Source organism: Cervus canadensis, chromosome 4 (assembly GCF_019320065.1).
Source record: "Cervus canadensis isolate Bull #8, Minnesota chromosome 4, ASM1932006v1, whole genome shotgun sequence".
In the NCBI taxonomy this organism is placed as follows: Eukaryota; Metazoa; Chordata; class Mammalia; order Artiodactyla; family Cervidae; genus Cervus; species Cervus canadensis.
Genome location: NC_057389.1, coordinates 47,369,074 through 47,384,715, shown reverse-complemented (window position 1 = coordinate 47,384,715; position 15,642 = coordinate 47,369,074). Strand labels below are relative to the sequence as shown.

The 15,642-nt window shown below is 51.2% G+C and overlaps 1 protein-coding gene across 2 annotated transcripts in view; it reads right to left on the bottom strand.

Moving 5' to 3' along the window:
- CAMK2A (calcium/calmodulin dependent protein kinase II alpha) overlaps window positions 1-15,642 on the bottom strand; it is a 64,257-nt gene that overhangs the window by 30,655 nt on the left and 17,960 nt on the right. For both annotated transcript variants that reach the window (XM_043464972.1, XM_043464973.1), the window contains exons 3-6: window positions 10,109-10,168; window positions 3,365-3,419; window positions 2,488-2,553; window positions 2,306-2,378 (exon numbers count right to left, since the gene is read on the bottom strand). In XM_043464972.1, coding sequence (XP_043320907.1) covers window positions 2,306-2,378; window positions 2,488-2,553; window positions 3,365-3,419; window positions 10,109-10,168 — 254 coding nt within the window. The remainder of the gene's footprint in view (window positions 1-2,305; window positions 2,379-2,487; window positions 2,554-3,364; window positions 3,420-10,108; window positions 10,169-15,642) is intronic.

Genomic DNA, 15,642 nt, shown 5'->3' with positions numbered 1-15,642 from the left:
AGTTCCCAGGTGTCTTCTATCTTAGCAGCTTGTTGTTACGTTCATAGATCCCATCAAAATTTCTAAGTGTTTTCCCATCTGTCTATGTGCTTATTCATTATCTGTCACCTCCGTACAATATGAGTTTCTGTCCACCAGTGTATCACTAGCACCTAAAACAGCGGGCAGCACATAGCAGGCACTGAAGTATGCATAAAAATAAGGAAACTGGGGTTCAGAGAGGTTAAGTCACGACCGAGGTCACACAGCTGGTGATGGTAGAACCAGATTGAGGCACAGTCTGGCTAGAGATGCGCTCTGAGCCCCTCCAGGCTGACTGCTGCAGGGCCTCCTACGTGCCACCTGTCCTATCTTCTGCTGAGTCTGAGGACAGAAAATCCTTCTCCTCAGGACAGAGAAGTAGTAAGAGTGGGGACTTTCCAGTTAGAAAGCCCTAGCTTCTGATCCCAGTGCTGCCATTCTACGCTATGGAACTTGGGTAAATTCATTTCACTTCTCTGGCCTCAGTTTCTTCTCCAAAAGTGGGAATAATGCCTACTTCATGGGGTGGCATATGGATTAATTGCAATAAATCCCTATAAAGCACTTCCCAGTGTCCTATAAGCATTTGATAGGCATCAGTACTCATACTTTTTGTTTGTAGATGCGGGGTGTGGGCTCCCCCATCTCTACAGATAGCTGGTTTCCTCTGACCCGCTTTCCCACTAGAACTTAGGAGGGGTTCCACATCTGACCTTTCACTGCCCAAAGCTAGGCAGGACGCAAACAAGTATAGCTCCATCTGCCCCTGGTTGAGGCCTCTTTGGTCCTCTGGGGACTGTGTTCCCAGCATGCCCTGGGTCTTGGTAGCTGTTCTGCCCTGATTTGATAAATGCACCACTAATTAATCTACCCAGAGTGGCCTAAATTTGTGCTGCCTCTCTCCCTGTTCCTCCTCTCGGTCAGGGGCTGTGGTTATAATGGGAACAGGCCCCTGGGGAGAGCTGCCCTGCAATCTGGCCAGAGACCCTCCTTGCATGCACACTTGCCTGCAGGTCTAGACTGAGACACAGGGAGCTCACCTGGGCTCAGGTGCAGAGCCACAGATGGCTCGTGACCGTCAGGGGTGAGCAGGGGTTCTGGTCAGAGGACTGCACCCCAAAGAGGGATCTGAACTGACAGGAGGATGGCCAGGGAGGGGGCCAGGATGAGGAAGGCTTGGAAATTCCATCCTGGGGGGAATGGAGAACAACCTGCAGAAGCCTCAGGAGCTACTGCAAAGCCACCCACGTGCCTTCAGGGCTGCTCTGAGCTGGGAACTTGACCTCTGTGTGGCCCCAAAGGGTAGAACTGGGGGTCACAGGGGAAGCCCCCACCACGGGGAAAAACTGGAGGAACATTTCCTGACAGTTCAAGGGGCTACCCCATAAAAAGTGAGTTCATAGTCACCAAAAGTCAAAAAGCAGAGGGTTGATGGACACCCAGCAGGGTCACCTAGAAGGGGCTGCTACAGAAGCACGAGGTGCAGTCAGTGGCTTTTTAGCCCTGGCCCAGTGAGGGCAGGGGACCTGAGGTCAGGAGGCCAGGGCTCCAGCCCTAGCTCAGGCTGAACTGCATGTTCTCGGGAAAACCCCTTGGGTTCTTTGGGCCTTCGTTTCCCGCTCTGCAAAATGGAGATGATGTTAGGCAGCTCCCAGTCACTGATGCTGTGAGGCCCAGCCGAGGAGCAGCATGCGGTTGTGCTGACTGGGCCAGGCTGTGCAGCCAGGGCCAAGCCTACACCCTGCATCTGCTTAGTCCTGCTCATCTCTTCAAGCGGGAAGAGGGAGGACTCGGAAGGCCTCAAAGCCTGCTTTCCTACCCATCACTCCCTTCCGGAGGCCGGAAGCAAGATTAACAACGCCTCTACGTTCCAGGCACTGTGCTGTCTCCTTTGACATCCTCACTGACCCTGTACCGAGGTTGCTATGGCAACCCCCACTATAATGAAGCTGAGGCCGTGCAGCTAGAAGGTGGCCTCGCTGGAATCTGGACCCCACCAGAGCCAGCCTTGGCAGTCTAGCCGCCTCTCACCTGGCCTGGGACAAATCACCTGAGGCTGGGAGTCGGGAGACCTGGGTCCCGAGTCCAGATGCTCTGCTTCCCTGAGTTCAGTTTCCTCATCTGAAGAGTAGGGGAAATTTTCCCACGCAGCCCAACTCAGGAAAGCTAACGGGGCTATGAGAACAGCCCTGGCTCCGCAGGTTGAGGGAGGGGCTGGGCGCAAGTGCGCAGGCTCCGGGTGAGCCGGCCGCTGGGGTGGGGGGCGGGGGGGGCGGTCACTCACCTTCAGGTCCCGGTGCACCACCCCCATCTGGTGGCAGTGCAGCACGGCCTCCAGGATCTGCTGGATGCAGTGACTGGGGGGAGAGAGGAAGGGGCGGGGCTGAGGGCGGGCCTCCCCCGGGAGGTCCCAGGAGGGCGTGCCCCGCCCCCAGGAGCCGCGGCGGGGCTGCACCTCTCACTCACCTGGCATCCGCCTCACTGTAATACTCCCGGGCCACGATGTCTTCAAACAGCTCCCCACCGGTGACGCTGGGGAGACAGGCAGAGAGTCACCCTCCCACAGAGGCCCCAGGTGCCGCGTCTCCAGGAAGCTAAGGATGGGGCACAGGGACCTCAGAACCTCACCCCAAAGGGAGGGGCCCCAGAGGCCACGGGGATGCCCCCTGATATAACCCCCTTCCTGACTTCCAGTCCGCCCTCCCCTCCATCCTCAGCCTTCTCCTCCACCAGAGCCAGGCTGAGGTCAGGGCTGGGGGTGGGACACTCAGAACATGTCACTATGATTCATCAGGCTCTTGGAAATCCAAGAGCTGGAGCTTTTTGTTGTTGTTTTTTAATAGACTATTTTAAAGAGTAGCTCTAGGTTCCCATCAAAATTGAGCCGAAGGTACAGAGATTCCCAATAGCCCCACTGACCGACCCCAGCCATGCACAGCCTCCCCCATTGTCTCAAGTGCTGTTCTTTACAGATGAGGCCAAGAACCACTGAGGCCTCTTAGTTCATGATTACTTTTCATTCAATTGCCTGTCTTTAAAAACTTTAAATTTATTCTGAAAGGAAACTTCATAGCACCACTAGAAATGGAAAACCAGCATCACTGGCCACAAATAGAAGCAAAACTAAATATATGATGATGAAAGTTAAAAGTGTTTGTTGGTGTGTCAGGAAAACCAGCTTGCACTGCTTGGGTGGCAGGCCTACCACATTTTGGCAAAGTCTATCAGAAGAGAGAATTCAGCCCAATCTGGGGGCTATGGGGACACTTAGGGACCCAGTGAAGTCATCCCTGCCAGGGCTGCCCCTTCCCCACTGGACACCCCAGGGTGAGGCCAAACTTACAGATCAAAGATCAGGTAATGGTGTCCCTCCTCAGAGATGCTGTCATGGAGCCGGACTGCAGGAGGGGCCAAGGTAGCTGGTTATGCAGGACGCAGGGCTCCCCACTCACCCCCCTCACCCATCAAATAGCCAACATTCCAATTTCTCTGAAAGTCACTGAGCTCAGGCCAGTTACCAGGTGCTTTGACAAAGCATGAACAAAGGCTCACCTTTGTCGACTTAGTCACTCAGTCATATCTGATTCTTTGCTACCCCATGGACTATAGCCCCCCAGGTTCTTCTGTCCAAGGGATTCTCCAGGCAAGATTACTGGAGTGGGTTGCCATTTCCTACTCCAGGGGATCTTCCCAATCCAGGGATTGAACCCACATCTCCTGCATTAGCAGGTGGATTCTTTACTGTCTTAGCTACCAGGGAAGCCCTCACTGACCTCAGGCGTCACCCAAAGAAGCCTAAGCGTAAAGACAAAAGACCACAGCTTTCGTCAGAGTTTAGCCCCCTTCCCTCTCTAAGGAGAGAAGTTTCCTGCTGGGCAGTTTCAGGGTCATGGAAAGAGCCTGTGACTCAAATCGCTGCCACTTGCTAGCTGTGCATCTTTGACCAAGTTGCTATACCTTTCTGAGCCTCTTTCCTTGCCTGGAGGGCTTCCCTGGTGGCTCAAATGGTAAAGCGTCTGCCTGCAATTTCGGGAGACCCAGGTTCAATCCCTGGGTTGGAAAGATCCCCTGGAGAAGGAAATGGCCACCCACTCCAGTACTCTGGCCTGGAAAAGTCTATGGACAGAGGAGCCTGGTGGGCTACAGTCCATGGGGCCACAAAGAGTCGGACACGACTTCACTTTCATTGCTTGGACGGTGAGAATGAAACTCCTGGAATTGCAGGCTTGTTGTGAGAATTCCATGAGGCACATAATCCATGTTGACTCAGTGCTGGCCCTGAGCTAGTAGCCCTCCTCTGCTTCCAGGTCTGAGGAGCTAACAGAGCTGGTGGACGAGGGAGTGACAGCAATCCCAGAGTTCTGGCCTGCTGAGAAACTGTCATCTTTTCATACCTCATTTACCAAGAACAGAGGCAAAGCTCCAGGAGCCCAGAGCTTCCAAAATTACCCCCTAAGCTTCTTTCAAAAAAAAGGCAGGGGGGAGCCCAAGGCCTGGGGCTGACTCTAGGGGGCCTGCACCCTGCCAACCAAGGGCAAATCCTCCCAGGTCAAGTCCATGTCCTTCCTTGTACCACAACCTAAACAGGTCCATGGGCAGGGGGGAGGGTGGGCTCAAAGAATTATGGTACATCACACAATGGAAAATGTTAAAATGAGGCAGTTCTTTATTCACTAGTTTGGAATCATATCTAAATTTTGTTGTTTGGTAAAAGAGCAAAGCAGAATGAATGCACAGTCCTTTCTAAAAAGGAGGATGCATTTCAGCTTGGGTATAGCATTAGTCTCTCTGGAATGATCCAGCGATGTGGGCACTGAGGTGGCCTTGGGGAAGGGAATTAGGACAGCTGGAGTTGTGGGCGGGTGAGACTTTTCACTGTAAGCCCTAGTGCCTTCTGAATTTCTGCCACATACAATATTGAGTCCCTTAAAGCATATGGCCCTCATGTTGCTGTTCAGTTGCTCAGTCGTGTCCAACTCTTTGTGACCCCATGAACCGCAACATGCCAGGCTTCTTTGTCCTTCACTATCTCCCAGAGTTTGCTCAAACTCGTGTCCATCGAGTTGGTGATGCCATCCAACCATCTCATCCTCTGTTGTCCCCTTTTCCTCCTGCCCTCAATCTTTCCCAGCATCAGGATCTTTTCCAATGAGTCAGCTCTTCACATCAAGTGGCCAAAGTATTCTCCGCATAAAGTTTGGAGAGTGGGTGCCTACACAGATGGGGACCCGAGATGGAGGATGAAGGGATACAAATTTAAATAAAATGTTTTTTTTAAATCTTAAATAGTATATATTTATAAATAATGACTGAAAGATGTTTTTAAACTGTTTTAAAGCAAAACTAAAAACTAAGTAGCCTGAGTATGTATAATTTAATCCTGCTTTAATTTTTTAATCAACATTTTATAATAAAAAATTTCAAAATACAGTCAAGTGAATACCTATGCACATACCACCTAGACTCTCTTATTAGTGTTTTCTCATATGTGTGTGCATGCTCCGTCTCTCAGTCGTGTCTGACTCATTATGACTCCATGGACTGTAGCCTGCCAGGGTCCTGTCTGTGGGGTTTCCCAGGCAAGGTAACTGGAGTGGGTTGTCATTTCCTACTCCATTTCTTATATATGCCTTCCTATATTTCTATCCATCCCTTCATCCTTCAATCTATCTCCATTTTTAAATGCATTTCAAAGCAAAAATAGACTTTTGAAATGTGTGTTTTGAACTGAGCATCTTATATTTTGTGTGTGCAGAATCTGAAAGCCCTATTTTGGTGCCCTGCTCAGACCTCCTGTAGGAGGATGGTGCAGCCATCCTGCAGCTGCTGGGGGGGTTGGCTAACCATGCACAGGTGGCCTCCTTCTCTGGAGAACTGCCCACTGCTGATGGAACTGCCCACCTTGCCCACAAGGTTATCTACAGCCTTCAGGCAATGATGAACTAATGTGGGGAGGCAGAGGCCATGCAAAGGGCCAGTCTGCCTTAAAGGAGGGACAGCTCCAAGACAGGGTTTATGTTCCAGAGGCCTCCTCACTACACTCTCCACTGGGATCAGAGTTAGTCAGAGTTAGACTTGACCTGAAGCCACACCTCTGCTTGGTTCCTTTCCCCTTCCTCCATCCTGCTTCATCCTATCCTTACAGGTCTCCCCTGGGAGCACGCCCTCATGTTCCCACACACACCTGAATCCTTGCCTCAGGCTCTGCTTCTAGGAAACCTGACCTTATATGTTTAGATGTCCTTAGGAACCTACAGACATCAAATACCACATGGAAGTATATATCATCAATGTTAGCTCCAGATGCTGAGATTATAGGAGATACTTTAAAATTATTTGTCTTCTCATTTATCTACCATAAACTTGCTTTAATAGTGTACCAAGGTAAAGTTTTGAGAAAGACCCTTTACTCCAAAAGGATTCTTCAGGAGCAAACTCTTTCTCCTCTACTCTGCTCAAGTGTTTGAGGTTTTAACTACTTTTTTTGTGATTGTGAGAATCTCTGAGAAGCCAAGGTGCATCCAGAACCATCTCAAGAAAGGGCTTTTAGAACCAGGTCAACAGCCATTTGGGAGGAGCTCCAAGAAGACTGGGGTTCCCTCCGGCCAGAAGCCTCAGCCTCTTTTAGAGAAGGTCCTCAGGGCTCAGGGAAATGGACAGAATGGGAGAGAGCGTCTCCAGAGCTTCTTTTAGCTCTGATGGTGCCTTTGTGCTGATTGTTGAAGGCTGGCCCTCTGAGCAGGGGGATATGGGCTAGATTCCAGTCCCCACCTGCAGGATGATCCTAGAGTTGGCTTTAATCCCCAAGAGATGGCTAAATCTTGGCTCAGAGCACAGGAGACAGGATTCCTCATTTCAGTGCTGTTTTCATGCACAAAACCTCTCTTCCTGTGGTTGGAGGCCGCCCTGAGGAAAAACTCGGCCTAGAGTCCAAGAGAGGCAAGGATTCAAGGGCTATGGCCTATGTGACAGTACCACTGCCTGGTGGGGAGACCGGCATGTCTGTGCCCACGGACTTACGCTGTCACGGTCACAGAACAAAGGAATCTGTAACCTAGTTTTCATTTGTGTAGCTGGATTCATGAACTTCTGACATTCTGTCCTATTTCCAACAGTTACCATTTCTTTCTCAGAAATTGAAGGGTCATACTTGTTCCTCTGGCCACTGCCCCCCAACAAGACACTCCTGATGGTCACAGGAGGACTGAGAACATGGGCTCTGCAGTCAGACTCTCTGACTTAGCCTTCCAGCTCCACCTCTTAGAAGCTGTGTGGCTTTGGGCAAATTATGTAACCTCTCTGAGCCTCCTTTCCTAGCAGCAGAGCCAATACCACTACACAGGACCGGTGTCAGGAGTTAATTCAAGAAGCTAGTAAGGCACTCAACACAGTGCTTATCACTAGGAAGAACTTAGTAAATGAAGACATTGCCATCTTCATCACTAACCTCACTTCCCTTGGCCACCCCATATCACCTGCTAAACTCTCAGGTTATCTCCTCTTGCTCCTTGGGCGGCTTTTAAGGTGGGGGGGGAGTCCACTTCATCAGTAGGTGCTAATGGTACAGAGAGCAGAGTGCTATCCTCCCCGAAGCAAGATCTAGGAGGGAAATGCTTTGTGTATGGTACAGCTTGTTCCCCCTCTACTGAGCCAGCGACCTCCCTGACTTAGTCTCTTAAGGCGAGGCTGTGGCCACACACGGGCAGAGAGTGGTGAGCTTGGCTAGGATCACTAAGCAGGCTGAATAGTCTAGTTTCTTTGGGTACAGACCCACTTCTCAGGTTCTATAGCCACATCTGGACCTCTCTGCACTCTTCTGGACAGATTACAACTACTTTAAACTGAGGTGCTTGGAGGCTCAGAAATTGGTACCCTCCGAGGACCCTTTCAGCCTTGACTATAGCTTTAAGGTTCTTCTAAGCATCTTCCTATTCTGGATCTCAACTCTGTTCTCTACTTCCCTGTCCATCAGCTACCCCACTCCTCTCCCACCCTCATTTCTTCCACACGTCCTCAGAGACTAGCAGAGGCCTTGGCACATGGTGGGGTCTCGGATGTCTTTGACATTAGGTGAATGAATGAAGGAGTCATAACTCAAGTGATAATGATGAAGATGATGGCTGCCATTTCTGATATTCTACCACCTGCCAGGCTTGTGCTAAGTACTTTACTTGCAATATCTCACTTAACCCTCACAACAGTTCTAGAAAGTGGGTACCATGATTATCCTTATTTCACAGAGGAGGGTACTAAGTACAAGAAGTTCAGAGCCTGCCCAAGCTGAGATACCAAATAAAAGGTAGAACTGGGATTTGAACCCAGGTGTGTCTGACTGAAAATTCCATTTTCTTAACCAGTGTATTATATATAGTGCCCCAAACCAATAACCCAAAATCTTGATGGCCCAGAGGAACGAGAATCACACGAAGATTCAGGCAAAAGGTAAGTCTTCCGGTAAGATTGTTCTGTTGAAGGGTGTAGGTTGAGAAAAGACAGAGCAGCTTAATGATCCAGAGCACTTCCCTGGGGCCTGTCATTATGCTATGCTTTGTCTGATCATCATAAGCCTACAAGGTATCTATCGTTCCCATTTTCCAGGTGAGAAAACTGAACTTCAGAGCAGTTAAGCAACATGTCCTGGGTTACACAGCAATTAAGCAGCAACCCCAGGATCTGACTGTAGTCTGTCAGCCCCAGAGCCCATAACTTACTGCTCCCTACTAGAGCTGGGAATGAGCAACTGAAGGATGAGGAAGTGTTGACTGGAGACAAATGCAATTGTGCAGTGGCACATGCACGCATGCACGAACACACACACCCCATCTCCTTCTTCCAGGACTAATGGGCTTTCTAAGAACCGTGGAATTTTACAGTCACAAACCACTCACGACTCCCTCCGTTGTACAGTTGGGGAGCTGGAGGCCAGCCCAGATTGGGCAGGAACTGCCCATGGTCATAAGCAGGTCAGGGGCCAAGCAGGGTGGCTCCCCACCAGCCGCCTTGCTACCCCTTCTCTGACTCTAGCCCCAAGACTCCAGCTGTTGTCTGTGCAGCTCTGCACCTTTCCCCAGGCACGGGGAAGGGGAGGTGCCTTCTTGGTATAAATAGCAGATGGAGATGCTACTCTTCTGCAGGGGAGTTAACTGTTGGGGCCCTGGACACAGAGAGATGCTTCCCTCCAGAGGGAGAAGGCATGGTAGCTGTCAGAGTTGGAATGTTCCTTACAGAGCACCTAGATCTTGCTGCTCAAGTGTGACTGGTGAGCCAGCAGCTTTGGCATCACTTCACAGTGTGTTAGGAATGCAGACCCTCAGGCCCCATCCGGACCCACTCAACTAGAATCTACCTTTTCTTTTTTTTTTTTTATAGAATCTACCTTTTAACAAGATGCCCTACTGGTCCAGACAGCCCTCTCCTTGGGAAGATGGGAGAAAGTGGCTCAGAGAGGGTAGTGCTCCTACCCAAGGTCACACAGCCATTCCCTGACAGAACTATATCTAGAATCTGCACTCCCTCCCCATCATGACTCAGAGCCCTGCCACGCAGTGATACAGCCCCTCAGCTGTGCAGGGACGGGGGAAGGGAGGTCAGGCAGCCAGGTGCTATTTCAGGGCCATCCTGCCTGCCCTGGGCTCAACCACCCCATGCAGCTTGCATTCAGTCCACTCTGGCCACCTTGGGGCCGGCCTGCAGAGGCCGGCACTGCAGGCCCGTGCAGGTGGGCAGGGCCATGGTGCCAGGCTGACTCAGCATGGGGGTAAGCTTGGGGAGTGGGCTACAATGGTCAAGGCTAAGCCTGGCCTATTTTCGTCTCTCAGAGCTTTGGAAGTTTTCCTGAAACAGCTTTTCTGAAGGAGGCTGCCGGTACGGTGGGCTGGGAGGAAGGGCCCCTTCTTCACCTTCCCCCCAACCAAGCTGCTCGCTGAGGAGTATGGAAACCATGAAAGACACCCCCTTTGCCACCTCTATTTGCTGCCGTCCCCAAGAAGAGAGCAGCTGCCCCCTTCCCTCAACAAACACCCACCAGGGCAGGCAAGGGAGCTGGGCCAGGCCCCACCCACACCCCTCACCCATCCCCCATGCTCACCGATGTTGGGGTGCTTCAGCAGGCGGCAGATGCGGGCTTCACGCTCCAGCTTCTGGTGATCTGAAACACACAGATGCCCAGATGAGTCCAGGGGAGAGAGGCACCTCCACCCACCCCATCTCTCCCTCCTCACAGCCTCTAATGACCTCTCCCTCCCAGGGCCTGGGTAAGCTCGCCTGGGCAGAGCCTCTGGGTTCTCCAAGAAGGCAGTGGGATGCAGCGGAAGAGAGGGAGACCCAGGCTGCAGTGAGGCACAAGTTCCTTCCCTGCTCTGGGTCTCGGTTTTCAGGGTTCTCAACCGAGGGGCATCTCCTGCCTGTATCAGAGCCAAACTCCCGGCAGCCTGGAACATCCCCACCCCCACATCAGGCTCCGACTGCCTCCCCCCACCCTGCCCCTCCCACTGCACCTCAACTGGGGGAACTGCTGAACCTCAGCTCTCCAGGCACACCCTGCCACTCTGGGACCTTCGCACACGTGGTTCTCTCAGCTTGGCAAGTTCACTCTCAGCCTCCCACCTGCTCTTCACTGGCCATCATTCACTCCTATCCATCCTTGGATGTCACTCTCTCTCTGGCAGCCCACCCTGACTGCCAGCTGCTGGGGGCTCCTCCTCTGCGTTCCCAGGGCCCCGAGACAGCACATGCCACTCTGTCTCAGGGATGTCACTGTCCTTGAGGGCAAGGACTTGGTCTCTGTTGTACCCCTGGCATCTACCTAAATCCCTGGCCCATGGAAGGTGCTCAAGAGATAACTGAATGGGCTTCCGTGGTGGCTCAGTGGTAAAGAATCCGCCTGCCAATGCATGAGACGCAGGTTTGATCCCTGAAGCAGGAAGATCCCACATGCCTCAGAGCAACTAAGCCCCTGTGCCACAGCTATTGAGTCTGTGCTCTGGAGCCTGGGAGCCACAACCAATGAAGCCCAAGCGCCCTAGAGCCCATGCTCCGCAATAAGAGAAGCCACTGCAAAGAGAAGCCCTCACACCACAATTAGAGAAAAGCCCCTGCTCTCCAAAGCTAGAGAAAGCCCGCGAAGCGATAAAGACCCAGCACAGCCAAAAGTAAATAAATAAATACAATTTTTAAAATACATAAATAAAAAGATGACTAAAGCTAAACTTTTTAAAAAAAAGAAAAAATAACTAAATGAAAGAACAAATGATTGAATAAATGAATCTTTCTAAGGGAGTGGGTATTCTCTGCAGGAGAAGGGTTGTATTAATTTACAGAAGATGCCTCCTTTGAGAGAAGTCAGCACCAAGGACGTAGAGAGCCCCAAAGAATCTGCAGGGTAGAACTTGTCCATGGCAGCATGGGGGCTTACCCAGAGATCTCCCACCTGCTTCGTGGGACTTCTGTCCAAATCCCCTAGATTTCCCTGCCCACCTGGGAGAGAGGCCTTGTTCAGGATCTGCACCCACAATCTCTGACTCTGAGACTGCTGAACACAATCATACCCATGACCCCATTCAGTCCTCCTGACAAGCCCGGGCTGTGGGCATCACTGTCCCTGTTTTAAACATTTTTCAATTTCCTTTGTGGTCCTTTTCTCACAAGTTGGTATTTAATGCCTTAATTAAAAAAAAAAACAAACCCAACAGTATAATAGGAGCCAGTCACAAATACAGAATATCTACTATATGTCAGGTATTATGCAGAGCCCTTTATGTACATCTCAAGCCCCCCAATAATCCTCTGAGGATAGCGCTACCATTGTGCTGGCCTTACAGAAGAGGAAACAGGATCAGAGAGGTTAAGCGTCTGACTCAAAGTCACACTGCGGTGAGCAGTGGAGCCACGCTTTGTATCCAGGTAGTCAGGCTCCACGGGTGAGCTGTAAAACCCTGTCGGGGAGTTCCCCGGTGGCCAAGTGGTTAGGATTCTAGGCTTTCACTGCCATGGCTCAGCTTCATCCCCTGGTAGGGGAATTAAGATCCTACAGGCACAGCAAAAAAAAAAAAAAAAAAAAAAAAAAAAAACCTCAAAAAATAAATAAATAAAAATAAAACTCAAAACCCAGTGCTGTCCTGGTCTCTATACCCTGACTCATCACTATCATCTCCATCTGCCTCCTATTCCCGAGTGGGAAAATTCAGGCCCACAGGAGGGAACTCACATAGACACTCAGAGGTGGAGCCAGGACTAGAACCCCGCTCTCTGAATGGCCCCTCCAGGGAAGGTGGGCACCAGGGAGGGTGATGAGGAGGAAGAAAATCCCAGCCCTATCCCTAGGCTGCCAGCTCTCCTATCCCCTCCCCTCTCCATTAGCGGAATCACCAGCTATCCTCCAAGGGCTGCAGAAACCAAGATCAATACTGAAATGTGGCTTTTCCATCAGCAAAGCAATTAAGTCCAATCCTCTCTTGGTAGAGTGTAAGCTCCACTCTCCAGCTGAAGGCAGCTGCAGGCTAGAGGGGGACGGCTGGCCCAGCTGGGGGCATCCTCGTTTCTCCTCCCTCCCTGTCTCCTTCCAAATCCTTCAGGGTAGGGAGGTGGAGGGGAAGGAAGGTCGATTCCCAGGCAAAAGAGGGGGATCCCCATCCAGAGCCGGCCAAGAGCCTTCAGTAAGCGAAGGATGACTGAACCCTCTCCAGCTCCAGACCCTGCCCCCCACCCACGCATCCCCAGCAGAACCAAAAGCCAGGCAGCTCAAAGTGGGACCTATCAGAGGGGGCGAGGGGACTCCTAGCTCAGGCTACACACTCAGGGGACAAAGGACCTAAATCCAGAATCCTGATGTTTTTCTCCATGTAAGGTCACCTGGGAGCAGAGTTACACTAACAGGATTGAAAGAAGAAAACGCTGGTCACACAGCTTTAAACATGTGACTGGTTACCAGACGTCACTGCTGGAAATGCTAGGAACTGTTTTTATAAATCTTGTAATCATCTTGTGCATAGTACAGTTACACTGCATTGCAAACTTCAGTGCTAAAAGCATTAATTTGTTGAATGTAACACATATACATTATACAATAATTTTTGTAACTCTGTTTGAAATGTTTTCATTATCTAATATGCAGGGAACTTCAAGAAATATAGGGACTGAGTTCCTCTTGACCTCTGAGGCCTTTCTCTGTTAAGCAGTCTCTTGATAAAATCAAGGTAATCAATGTGGTCAAGCCTTGTTACAACTCAGAACTTTGAGGAACCACTCTTAAAAGCTCCCCCCAGCCCCCCAGTCAATAGTTAAGAGGGCAGCCAAGGACTTCTTATTAAAATATAAATGAGATCCTGCTTCCAAATTTTCCAACAGCTTCCTGAAGTACTTATAATACAATCCAAACCCCTCAAAAACTTCCAGAAAGACCCTGCAGGGTCCTGAGTTCTGCCTCATCTTGGCCTTGAAGCTCCCCCCACACTAGCCTCCTTTGTGGCCTCAGGCACTGCAAACCGCTTCCCACCTCAGGGCCTTTGCACCTGCTGTGCCCTCTGCCTGAAATACTCTTCTCCTGGGTCTTCTCATGGCTGCCTCCTTCTCCTCAAGCAGGTCCCAGCACCATGTCACCTCCTTAGCTTCCCCAGCTGCCTTTTCCTCCAGCCCCATCACACCCCCATCACCCTGTCTTATTTTCTTTGTTAACACTCATCACTACTTGAAAATACCCAGCTTACTTGTGTGTTTAATGCTCTTTTCAGTCTTCCTCCCTAGAAAACAGGTGTGATGACAGCAAGACTTGACTGTCGGTCTCTGCCATGTTCCCAGGACCCAGAGTCATAAGCAGCTTTTCCCATACCCAAGAAGTAGCAGAGCTGGGATTTCAAACTGTGTTCATAATTACTGTACTGTATTGCCTCCCATTTTCATAATTGAGAAATCAATCCATCCAGTTCAGTGAAATCCCATGATGGTGAGAGATCTGAGAGAAGCTAGTCTGCAGCCTCCTGCTTGGGCACCAGGAAGCCTTGCTCCCAATACTCATTGTGACAGATGCTTTGTGAATTTTCTCCCTCCCTCCCTGGGGGCAGACTTCCAGGGTGTTGGGGTTAAGGGGGCCAGCTCTGCCCAGAGCTCGGCAGGCAGTGGGTGGGTGGAAACTCTGGGGAGAGGGAGAGGTTCCTGGGGCCAGACAGGACCAGCAGGGCATGACGGGGCAGAGCAGAACCTGGGGAAGCCTGAGGGCTCTGCCAGCAGAGTGAGTGGGCTCCAGCAGGTATGTGGGCAGCGGGGTTCTGGCTAGAGGCACAGGAGCCAGGGCAGAAAATAGACCTCTAGTCTCAGAACAGGAAACGTCCCCTCCCTCCACAGGGCTTCAAAAAAGCCTCCAGATCCTGGGCAGTTGGAGAAATAATCTGGAGGACCAAGAAGGGGGAAGGGGTGGGGAAGTAGATGAGAAAGACAAGAAAGCTTCGTCTCATTGCCTCCTTGCAAGCTCCCTTGCATAAATCTAAAGCTCAGGGATAGCTGAATGAGCTCATACCATGCTTCCCACCTGGTGTCCTGGGACTGGTCATTAGGGAGCCGAGGAAGTGACCCCTCAGCACCCAGGTGGACAGTGAGGCTTGTGGAGGTTGCTGGATGGGGGCCAGTTAACTCTGGCAGCACTAGCCAGGTCCATGTGCCCACCATCCCCTAAAATGTTGATGAATTCTTTCTGTTTGTCTGCCTGGTGAGCCTGTGGCTAGGAAGCTTCCAGAGCCTCTGGCAGGGAGTTAGCGCTGAGCATCTACTGGCTGTTGTCACTGCTGACAGGACTTTCTAAAGGCAGGAACTGGGGCCTCACCTATTGAATCCCCCACTCAGGGGTGGAACTGGGGCAGCTGTAGCTTTCAAAAGGCTCCCAGGGGGATTTGGCAGGGATTGGGACAGGAAAACATTTTTACCTTTCATTTCATTTCTTTATGGCTTTTTGGAATTGTTTATAGTACGAGCATTTTATATAAAAAGAGTAGTTTAAAAATACACACAAAAATCATCTGCCGGGTTTGGGAGCCACTCAATAAAAGAGGCTGGCCCCATGGGAAAGGGGAAGCCATAGCTCCCGGGGTGGGGGGTGGAGGACACCCTGGGGAGCTTGGCCCCCTGCTGGGAACTGCCAGAGTCACCCAGGAGTGCCAGGAGGAGAAGCTTGGAGTGTCTTGCCAAACATCCAGCATTAAAACACTCCCCACCACAGGCCCCAGGAGGGATGAACAAAGAAACCTGCTAAAGGAAGCTCTGCCCCTCCCCACGCACTGGGAGAAAAGCATCTCAGTCTGCAGACTTCTTTGGGAAGGTTCTGAGACCCTCCCCCCAGCCCCTCACCCTTACCTAGGCCTGGGCACCTTCCTCCCAGGAGGTCAGAGCTTTCTCAAATCACCAGAGAGGGGGCTTGGCAGTTACCGCACAGACCAGAGTCTACACTCCCCCAAATCCTTAGTTACCTTCCAGAAAAGAGGCGATGCTCCTTGCATTACCCCACACATGTTTCTTTCTGTCTCATGCATGTGTGGATGTGGCTCTGAGACTGTGGTGAGCGGACCCAAAATTCCCCAGCATCCCGGGAGGACCCTGGTTCCTGATTCCCCCTCACTGCGGCAGGGGACGGGGGCA